The 11,627-nt window shown below is 33.8% G+C and overlaps 3 protein-coding genes across 3 annotated transcripts in view; 2 read left to right on the plus strand and 1 right to left on the minus strand.

The window, feature by feature from the left end:
* The first annotated feature begins 452 nt into the window (after positions 1 to 452).
* Positions 453 to 4,229, plus strand: LOC119833237 (ets DNA-binding protein pokkuri). The gene is made up of 5 exons (XM_038357164.1): positions 453 to 733; positions 1,386 to 1,662; positions 1,747 to 2,295; positions 2,404 to 2,653; positions 2,734 to 4,229. Exons 2-5 carry the CDS (start codon positions 1,395 to 1,397, stop codon positions 3,101 to 3,103), a joined length of 1,437 nt encoding a protein of 478 aa, XP_038213092.1. The 5' UTR covers positions 453 to 733; positions 1,386 to 1,394; the 3' UTR covers positions 3,104 to 4,229.
* A 3,195-nt stretch (positions 4,230 to 7,424) lies between these two features.
* Positions 7,425 to 8,579, minus strand: LOC119833300 (single-stranded DNA-binding protein, mitochondrial). Its single transcript, XM_038357283.1, has 3 exons — positions 8,297 to 8,579; positions 8,133 to 8,217; positions 7,425 to 7,834 (listed from the first exon to the last, which is right to left on the minus strand). Exons 1-3 carry the CDS (start codon positions 8,318 to 8,320, stop codon positions 7,500 to 7,502), a joined length of 444 nt encoding a protein of 147 aa, XP_038213211.1. The 5' UTR covers positions 8,321 to 8,579; the 3' UTR covers positions 7,425 to 7,499.
* A 476-nt stretch (positions 8,580 to 9,055) lies between these two features.
* The window catches only part of LOC119833213 (caprin homolog), a 4,189-nt gene continuing 1,617 nt past the window's right edge, over positions 9,056 to 11,627 (plus strand). Inside the window, exons 1-4 of the mRNA XM_038357136.1 lie at positions 9,056 to 9,266; positions 9,803 to 9,985; positions 10,164 to 10,330; positions 10,873 to 11,611. Of these exons, the coding sequence (XP_038213064.1) occupies positions 9,144 to 9,266; positions 9,803 to 9,985; positions 10,164 to 10,330; positions 10,873 to 11,611 (1,212 nt within the window). The 5' untranslated portion in view covers positions 9,056 to 9,143. The remainder of the gene's footprint in view (positions 9,267 to 9,802; positions 9,986 to 10,163; positions 10,331 to 10,872; positions 11,612 to 11,627) is intronic.

Raw genomic sequence — 11,627 nt, forward strand, 5'->3', positions numbered from 1 at the left:
TGTCCTCTAAATTTTATAAAAGTTATTTCCTATGTCGAAATTAATTAATCAACTTGCAAAACAATAGTACATGCTCATTACCTACTATTTAGGTAGCCTGCTTAGTTAGTCTATAAACAAGGAAATATTACGAGTTATTAAAAACTGGCGCGCTGACGTAATCCTACCGCACAACTAGCACTTCCGCATGCCCTAAGCATACGCAATTGTTGCTGTTCGATTTAAACCTAAGTAAACTAAACCTAAATAAGAAATCTGTACCTCATTATAGTCAAAATTGCACTGAGATTATACATATACGTTTGCGGAAATAAATATATGATCAATAAAAGCAAATATGTTAAAAATGGGACTTGAATTGTCTGGCTCCTGAAGTTTTATCTCACTCTCCGCAATGTGTGGCAAACGATGTGGTAAAGGGTGAGGGGGGAGGTGGTCTCTCGCCGCTCGCGTCCGTCCGCCCGCGCCGCCACCGCATCATCAGTTCGCGTCGGAGACTTGTGTGCGACGCTCGTCTGCGAAGTCGTTCCCTCAGATACGCTGCTGTTTACGGAGTGTGCCGTAACACGACACGTTTGGAGGGACCAACGCTACGCGTGTGCTGTGCTATTGTGAACACTGGATATTGTGATATTTTGTGTTGTGATAATGCGTACGTGCTGAAATTTGTAATTGTTGCCAATCATCTCTTAGGATTTTTGACTACGCAACCAGTTCCGGATCAGCTCAGCCGGTAAGTAGCGGTGCTTATCACAAACGGCGCTATCTCGAATACACGCATTTCCGACCCCACCCGATAAGGCTAAATGTGCCCATTAACGTTTAATTTCAAACATAAGCTCCTAAAGAATATTACTTTACTAATTATGGTAAAACTACAATTTCATAAAATATTATTTACGTGCCCAATAAAAAAATACCATATAACAATATACTTAGTTGAAAACTTCACTTTTTCAAAGTTTAATACAATTTTATATTGTTTAGACTAAATTAAAAAGTGAATGATAACTTTATCAGAACACGTGCAAATGTTATACCAATGTGAAATAATAGGGAGACATCCCCCTCCTAAGATTACGGTAATTCGATTTACCCTAAATGGCATGACAAAACCTGGGGATAAAGGCTATCAATAACAAAACGGACTAGATTTTAATTATGTATTATAAAAATAAAATTTTAATATGTATTTTTATTTTTAATTTTAAGTAGATTAATAAAAGAAATATATGCAATATGAGGACTCAATATAACTTATAGCTTATAAGTAAATTAACAAATTGCATATTAGTTACTAATTAAACCAAACTGCGTGTTTAAAAAAAACTAAGCTGCTTCGTATAAAGTACATAATAGTAAAATCGTTTTTTCTTTTCTTCCAGATTATCGTTATGAAAGTTGTTAGCTTACAATTGCCATCAGGACCCAGCATGGAGCGGTTACCGCTTCCATTCAGTCCTACAGAGCTTTTATGGCGATACCCACTACCGTGGGCGCCTCCGCCTTTGTCACCTCTCGGAGATACAAAGGCCCAACTACCTTCAGGTCTCCCTCCAGAACCCAGACTTTGGACAAGAGAAGATGTAGCCGTATTCTTGAAATGGTGTGAAAGAGAATTTGATTTACCAAACTTCGACATGGATCTGTTTCAAATGAATGGTAGGGATAAATTACAACATAGTGCTTATTAACAGATTGATGTTTTTGATAAAAACTTTACTCATGGCGACTCTTTGCTTTTAGGTAAGGCTTTGTGCCTTTTAACCAAAACCGATTTAGGTGAACGTTGCCCTGGAGCTGGCGATGTTTTACACAATGTCCTTCAGATGCTTGTGCGTGACGCTGCCCTATTAGGAAGAGTGCCATCATCTCCAGTAACTCCAACTGCTCGAAGTGCTCCCTACCCGCCTTCTCCACACTCCCATCCACCCACACCGACTTGGGCTGTAGCTGATGGTTTCCATCACTTTCATAGCGCTGCTGCTGCATCTGCCCAGCCGAACTCTGTTACTTTAAGCCCTGCTCCTTCTGTGGACAGTTCCGGTAGTCCCCAACGTGGTGAAACTATGAGTTATGCACCATCTTATGCCCCTCAAGTTCCCACTCAAACAAGTTCCGGAAGTAATCAATCAGATTCCGATGAAGAAGCAAAATTTGCTCCCCCACCTCACTCACCTAAAGAAACTTCCTTGCCCAGTCCCGCTCCACAAACCCATGCGGCGCCTCAACACTCGCATTTCCGGACTCAGCATCGTGAATTTTTCCCCAATGACATGCCTGAATCCAATACAAGTGAGTATTTTGATTAATTGAATTCAAACAAAATCTAATATAACTATCTACATTACCTAACATCATTTAAATTTTTTACACAAATACTTATCTGTTGTTTCGTTTCAGATGGAAGACTTTTATGGGATTTCTTGCAACAACTTCTAAATGATCCTACACAAAGATACACCAACTATATCGCCTGGAAAAATAGAGAAACAGGCGTGTTTAAGATTGTCGATCCTGCAGGACTTGCCAAGCTTTGGGGCATTCAGAAAAATCACTTGTCTATGAACTATGATAAAATGTCGAGAGCATTAAGATATTATTACCGAGTTAATATATTACGCAAAGTGCAGGGCGAACGACATTGTTATCAGTAAGTGTAATCGCATTAATAATCCTTATTAAACATGAATCATACCCAAAAACATGATATTAATATCACTTTATTTATAGGTTTCTGCGAAACCCTACAGAACTCAAAAATATCAAAAACATATCGCTTTTGCGGCAACAAATGAGCCCAACCCGTGTTGCACAACAGCAACAACAACAGCAGCCGCCGCCTGTTGTGAAGGCTGAAATGAAGGAAGAGCGGTGTGAAGATGAACATGTTGAAGAAGATATGCCAACAGATTTGAGCATGACAGCTTCTGAACCTTGGCGGAAGCGACCGCGGTCGGACCCCGCGCCCGCGCCCCCGTCACACGACAAACATTACATTAGCACCCTCATTGGTGACAATAATATGATGATGAAACCGGAATCCGAATACAATTCGGAGTATTACGCTCTTAATCTTAAAAGTGAAAAATGTGAACAATGACTTGTGAAAAAATAGACACGATTAAGTGATGTGTTATTGTGTATTGTCAAACTTACTCCACCCGATATATTTCTAGTCAAACATCTCTCAGAAAGTTAACATTTTCAGTCTTCCGATATCTAAATCTAAATATATATATATCAATTATTTAAATTGACTGAGAGTACTTTGACAGATATAATACGGTATTTGGAGTCAAACAGGGTATGGACCTTAATGATGCCTTTGTGCCACGTGATGTTTATCTGATAGTGTCAATTACATATATATATATTATTTAGTTAGACAAGGGGACAGAGATTATAGGTGTTAATTCATAGAGACTATTTGAATATATTGTGCAATGGACCATATACTGCAGACTGATTTCGGCAGTTACAAATTATTGCCAAAAGAGAAAAATTTTGTTGAGCGTATTAGATTGTGGTTTTTACGCGATAATAATGCATTTTGTTAATTTAATTAGTATGTATGTGTAATATAATTAGGTAAAAATATTCTTGTTTAAAAACTTAACACAGTACAGTCTTAAAAATAAGAATATTATAAATATCATACACACAATGTTTGTGTCTTCCATTGGTTCTTTTAGGCAGAAACCTCATAATTGTAGCATGTGTCATAATTTTAAACAAAAAGCTACCACAAAATATATGCATGGACAAATTGACTTTCCATGAAATTATGTTTAGAAAGTGAATTTCATTTAGAAAACCTTTTATGGACAATAAAATCGTCACTTAATGCCTTAAACCAATTTAAAATTCCTCTGTGATAAAAGTGTAAAGTGGTAGACTTATAGTATATTATGCTAGGCTTTTACTCAATTATTTCCAGCTACAATTTTCTGTGATCTCTTATCAATATAGGTAAATATTGTAATAGAGACTAAAATTATTGAGTTTGTAAATATTAGTTATAAATGTAATATAGTTTAATAGAACTGACTAAAGAGTGAATGATGTATGATTTGTCAAACAAAAGGTGGAGCTTTATCAAAGTACCTAGGTATCAATAAGTACTATAATAATTGAGTTTGTATTTTTGCAATTATTTCTATTGGGCATATATTGTGTGCCAATACTTCCAACTTGTAAAGAATATAAATATAATGTTTCAAAAAAAATATCGTGTTAAATTTGTTAAATATTAAAACAAATGAACCTAACAGCATCCTCATTTTTCCACCCTTAAACCAATTATTTAAAAAAATCGCGAATGTTGGAAAACCAACATTTAAAAGAAGCGTGTAATAAAATTATGCTTTGTAAGTATATATAATTAGTAATTACCTCAATAATTTTCCTTTTTTACTTAGGATTTAGAAAAAGTTTTCATGTAATTAAAAGAATTTATTTGCGTGATATATTAGTCATATTACAGAATTATAAGTACATGTCATATTCTGAAGCTGATATGTTATTTTGGTATATAAGCTACATCACCACAAAGTATCATCAAAATCCGTCCAATGGTTTCGCGTGTCAGAGTAACTAACATCCATCCTCTCTTACAAGCGTTAAGGTTTATAACATTAATAGTATTTTTCACCTTTTTCCTACCGGTTAAGAAAACGCATACGAGATTTTCTTCGTTCTTTTATTCAAATATAAATTAAATATGCGACTAAATGTTAAACATACCTACATATACATACACAAGGATATAAACTAAAGCCACAACACAAGGATATAAACAAAACCACTTGACTAGAGTGGCTAAACGCATTTTGATGGAAATTGCTTTCACCTGTATAGTCCTAATTACTATTAAAAGTTGAAAGTCCTTTCCTTAAATACCTACTAGAACTTGAGGAGCATAAATATAAAACGATAAGGAATCTGATGAAATGATTATTCGTTTTGCCAAAATCATTATCACAACACAGGAAAGACTGCAGATAAAGTCAATCAAGTGAAAATCCTCACTGTTCTTATGCCATACTAATTACTATTTAGCATTTACTGTTATCTCTATATACATACAACGATTGGACAGATTCTATGAAATTTTTTGTGCATATCCTAGGCTTGTATCTATTTTTCATACCTCTGAATGATAAGAGTAAGATAGAACAGGGTTTACCGTGTGAGCTCATAATAATATAATAAATGCGAAATTTCCGGAGATAGGAAGGAGACTACAAAATTTACATAGACTTATTTTTAATGGACTACGGGAAAAACTCTAAAAGTCATAGCGGATACAAACTGAAACAAGATGTTACTATTCTTATGCCACAGATGGTAAATTGATTGTTCCTCGGCTCAAATATAATGCAGTAAATTATAAGTAAAAGAAAGTAAAGATCTGAATTCTAGTAAGTAGGTAAATGAAGATGTAATAAACCAATTATTGGATAAGTCAAATTTTGTTGAATTGCAAAACACATTCAAAATAACACCACCTTTCACCACCTACCTTCTACCACTTTATACTTTCAGTTGGCCCTAGATTTGCTCGTGGTACATAAAGAGCCTATATCACTCAGCGAAGTTGCAGCTTTCTAACGGCGAAAGAACTTAAAATCGGTCCAGTAGTTTTTGAGTTTATCCATTACAAACAAACAAAACAATGTTAAGTGCTAACACCTCGCTCGTGAACATTTGGAGAGGTGTAAGGTGGATTGCGGACCTAACGCCTCTACAAATGGATTGCCGACTTCAAATTGGAAAGGGATTAAGAAAGGATTGACTAGAGGAATAAAGGAAAGGATTGGAAAGGGTAAGGAAAAGGGGGCCTCCAGCTCCCCCACTCACCAAGATAGCGAGATTTCTATTTTAGCCCATTTAATCAGGATAAAAGTACCCTATCACCCAAGTAAGGTAATACCCTGTTTGTTTACCAAATTTAATCAAAATCCTTTAAGCAGTTTCATCGTAATTAACCTACAAACATCCAAACTAACAAACTTGCACGATTCACTAGTGTGATCTTAATCTTAATTCTGAATAAGTGAAACAAACGCCTTACAGTATCTAACACGCAATATCCACCTTATGTGTTATTGCCTATATTATATATAATATATAAAGACTTGTTAGTACTCTACGTATAAACTCAAAAGACGGCAATTTATTTTAATTATTTTTGGTTTATATATAGACTTAAGATTTAATAAAAATATTTCCAAGCAGAGACGAGACGAGCAGCAAGCAGTTTTATAAGAAACTAGTATTACTACGTCATACTTTTCTGTATTTGTATAAGTGCAAAAAAAAAATTATAACCAATATTTGTAGCGACTTGTCTTAATTCGCGTCAAAATTAGAGCCCAATTAATGCAGACTGTTTATGCATAATGTATGCATACAATCTTGACATTTATAAATACATTATGGGCTAAAGAGAACATAAAAATAGTGGTCAAATAACAAAGTTGTAGCTGTTGGAGAACCAATTCTGGTGAAGACCTTTGGTTTGTTTACAAATAGTGTTGAAAGTCCAAAACCCAAGTAACTTTTACCCTGTTTGGACTAAAGTAATTTTTACTTTATTATTTTGATTGGATTTAATGGATATTGACAATGATATATATCACTTATGATGTGAATATGTTATCCATTTAAAATGTGTTTTTTATTAAATAATACGATTATAATTGCATGTGTATTAATTTAAATACGAGTATTAATTAATATATTTTTTTTCGAATATTTTTTCATTATTTTCTTGTTATTGTCATTATATTATACCATATCCATTAAATTAAAATTTATTCTTTCTTTTTCTTTCAAGTACACAAATCGTCTATGTACCCAACATCTAGTGAGCAGTCTAAGGGAAGGTGTTTTATAAAATACATAAGTATTTAATAAAAGTTAGATATATTACAGTGCAAAACATTATCAATAGCGTACAAATAGGAGGAAAAATAAAAGAGCTTTTATATTTATTAATAAGTATTTATTGTACTAGTAAATATACATATTTGGTTAATGGCTAAAGAAATATAAATGCTTTTTAAAAATGTGCTTCACATTTAAATTATTTTACTATACATATTTTCTTAAGACAGAATATCACCCACAGTTCATTTTTTAAATGGATTAAATCTTTGAATTATTTTGTCTCAACATGTTGTAAACTATAATTAGATTTTAACTTATTACCAAAGACAGTCAAATTTATATTGAAAAGAATTTACTTTTATAATATTGTTCATAGATTGCTATATTAGCAATCTATGAACAATGCAGAACAATGATTTGATTGACATATCTCATAGATTTAAGATTAAATTTTAGATTAATTTCTTTTCATGCTGAGTACTGGCATAAAGTGGCATAAGGGTTTTAAAAAACCACAAAAAAAACAATTGTACAATATACACTTAGTAACTTTAATTGATGGAATCTACACAAACTATGCTTACAAACTATATGACCATACAAATCTATTTCTCTTGTTGACTTTGGAAGAAAATTATATCATCAGCAATAACAGTAGAAGCTGTTCTAACCTGCCCATCATCTAATTTAACTTCTCCATAAGACAATTTTCCAGTCACATAGACTCTTTGACCTTTTTTAAGGTATTTATATACTGTGTCTCTAAGACCAGGTCTAAAAACACTTATCCTGTGCCAATCGGTTCTCTGCAATATATCTCCAGATTCATATTTGTAACTGAAGTGAGTTGCAAGAGGAAAATTTATAACTGGATGTTCTTCTGATCCTCGCTTTTGTGGATCAGCTCCAACCCTTCCCAATAGAGTCACTTGATTTATGGCTACAACATGATAATTAATTAATACTGCTTATATGTGGTAGTCGAGCATGCTTCGGCACAAATTGGGCCAGTTTGCACCAGGGAAGTACCACACCCGCACAGAAGTATGGCATGAAATAGTGGCATGTCTCTATGTTTCGTTCGGTGAGTGGGAGAGCCGGAGGCCCATATCCTTTTCCAAACCCTTCCCAGTTTGAAGTCGGCATGTTCATGGGCGGTGGTTGCGTTTACCATCAGGCGACCCACCAGATCCATTGCAAACAATGACAAAAAAATAATAATAAAAATAAATACATACTTTTTTCAGTAGTTTGCGAATCACAATGAGTAGATGTTGTGTGTAAACAACTTTTTATTAGTGTTGGCCGGACCGAATTTATAACCTGCAAAATAAAATAACTAGCACCATGCCATGTCGCATTTTTTTGAAAAAACAAAATCTATTTATAAAACATTACTTACTATACGAGATACTAGATTCTGCATTCTGATTTTAATTAGGATATAACTAAACAGAAACGATCATAAAGATATTCGTGTGATAGAATTGTTAATTGCTAGGAATATCTCTTTGAATTTTATAAGATTTAATAAGAGTAAAGTAAATGATTGTCTAAATTAACTATGTACGGTCTAAAAATAAAACCAAATTCTTCCTATAAAAAACAGACAAGTAACAATTTAGCAAAATTGGCGCCTTTTAGTTTACAATTTACAATTGTGACTTGATTGACACATGAAAGAAAATGTCAATTAATATTTATTATAAATTGAATGACACTGAGACTGAAGTCATTATAAAATGTAGAAGTTTTGACAGATTTCGTAGAAAACTATGCGAATCCTTTTAAAGCTCTATTTTGTTCTTGTTATTAGTAACTCTACGATGTGACTTGTACTACATAATGTATTATTTCAGTTTAATTGGATTACTTTCGTCTTTCACTAATGGGGCAGTATTGACTTATGAATCTCGTATAGATGACATTAAAAAAAAAACAGATTTCGAAAAACAGAACCTTCTTCATTTATACTCAGAACGTAGGCTACTGCCTAAATGGTAAAATATTTATAATTACTCTATCAATGCTAGTGTAAATTAGTTCAGTTCTAACGTTAATGATACTAATTTGAATAATGCTCATGGCAGCTTTCTAGATCACAGTATTAAAAGTTTTATCTGTGCAATTTTGAGTTGCCATATTCTTAGAGGGATGTTTATTGCTTTGTGATCTATACTATTGTAGATAGATTTTGTCTATTCAACTACCACCATACTCAATCCAGAAGAAGTTGTTGCCTGTGAAGGATGCCTTCAGCTGCGAATGCAAAGTCTGAAAAACCAGCTTCTTCGGAAGCTGCGGACAATACACCAATCAAACAGATTTTGACAATAATTGAACACAAAATCCGTAACTTGGAGAAAAGAAAGGTATGTACTAGACAACAAATGTTTATCCATTGTATTTATATTTTTAAAGAAGTAATTGTTTATGTACGATAAACGATACTTAAAGTATCATTAATCCATTTATTTGAAAATGAAGAATTTTCGAGCAGAATCATGATGTGCATGTAAATAAACTGCGGTATATTCGCTGACGCCATTTTTACACATGTGCTCCTATGATGTTGCTGTTATTTCGTGACGCTCAAAATCGCACGAAATAGTGAAACTCAATGTAAATTGCAGTAGATTTATTGCTGTATCAACATAAAGAATAAGATAATTTATCTGAATATTTAAGTCGGCATTTAGTTTCATAATAATGTATAGTATGTTTTTTTTACTACCAATGAACAAAAGCCGCTATTTACCGTTATTATTGTCAAAACAAAGCTTTTTTTTTAAGATTGTCGTTTGTTTGTTTAAATCTTAGCTGCGTTTCATTATTTAATTGAAAAAAATATTTAAATGGTAGATACAGTCAAAGATGATCTTATTAGAGATTATTTTTTTTATTTTAGAGCAAATTAACTTCTTACCGTGACCTTCAAACCGCTGGGAAGGAGTTGAACAGTGATCAGAAAATTGCTGTAGCAAAATATGATGAGGTGGCCCAGACACTGGAGTTTGCTAGAGACCTTTCTAAGCAGGTCAACTCGATTGTCATATCTGCTGAAAGGGAAGCTAAGAAGCAAGCCAAAAGGGTATGTGTAACATGAAGTGAATAAATGATGTACCCATGTAGTGAAATGCAAAAAGTAAAAAGGGATTGTAAACTAGGAAATATATTTACTCAAAACTCTTTGTCATTATGTATATGTATAATGAATTTTATAAAAAAATATATATATAGATACATATATGTTTGGTTAAAAATTGCAGGAGTTATGGGTCCGTTACACAGCAGATACTAATAAAATTCGTGAAGTTTTGCTAATATTGGATTGTATCATGCAAATGGGCAACACTGAAGTCCGAGATGATTTTCTCAATGGAGTGAATGGTGCTGCAAAACTTACTGAAGATGACTTGAGAATTCTTGATGACTTGTGAGCATAAATTTTACCTATTTGACTATAATATTGCAGGAAGTACTTACTGTCTTTTGCTCGATAATACCTTCTCACTTAGGTATATCCACAGTGGGTTTGGAAGGTCAAATAGACAAAGTAAAGATATTAAAATTCAAAGCATGCTGCCAGTTTTATCTACAACTTTATATATTTTTTAGCCTACACTATTCTCCTTTTCTGTATTTTAATGTTTTTTTTAATCAAGTGTTATTTTGTATTTAAAAAATTGACTGCCTGAATCTCATTTGGTTGGATATAATGGCTAACTAAGAAACAAACATGATATAGCAAAGATAAAAATTTAATTATTTCGATTTTTATATGTATTCGAAGAAGTTTTATAAAATACTTTAGTTGGTATGGTATATCATATAAGTATATATATTTTCATGAATTATTAAGTGTTTATTAAATTTCCATTTACTAAAACTTCCATCTATAAATGAACTATTACTTCCAATATTGTATATTTATTACTTCCAATATTGTTTATTTTATAATATTTTTTTCCGCAATAGATATCCTGAGCTGACACCTAAACATGAAGTAAATGAGGAAGGTCAACCTGGATTCCATGCCCACACTATTAAAGCTGCAGAGCATTTATATGCTATTATTGATGGCAAACAGAAAGAAGTATTGGGCACTACTTATGCTCATATAAAGCAAATCGTAACTACAGTCCATGAATGTGGTTACTTTGACAAATCAGCGGATGCTATTATGCCAGAAGCTGAAGAAAACCAACATGAACCTGAAGAACAAGTGCAGGAACCAACTCAGGAATTGGAAGAAATAGAGCCCGCAGCTCCTGTTTATCCACCACCAATGGCTATCCCAACTGCTCCAGCTCCTACAGTAGTTCCTGCACCTGGATACCCACTTCGTCAATTACCCCCCATCACTCTCCAAGAAGTAGAGCATGCTTACTTTGCTCAGCAATACCCTCAACAGAGACCAATATCTGAAGTTATTGGCTCCCAGAACTTCTTCTTTCTTCAAGAGTCAGAAATCGACAGCCCTGTTGGAACTCCTCAACCTCCAATGCTTAATCAAGCATCTCCTCCAGCTCCCATCCCAACTCAGACGTTTACAAACCAACATTTTGTTCAACTTCCTCCATCTCGTATCCCAGAACCTGGTAGCATTCCAATGCCTCCTCAGCCCCATTTCCCCCCACATCCTGATCATGCAGCATTCACAGGTGTTCCCATGCCTGGACCAATGCCAGGCCATCCTCAGCCTGGCCATCCACAAGCCGGACATCCCATTC

This window comes from Zerene cesonia, chromosome 17 (genome assembly GCF_012273895.1).
Source record: "Zerene cesonia ecotype Mississippi chromosome 17, Zerene_cesonia_1.1, whole genome shotgun sequence".
NCBI classification, from domain to species: Eukaryota; Metazoa; Arthropoda; class Insecta; order Lepidoptera; family Pieridae; genus Zerene; species Zerene cesonia.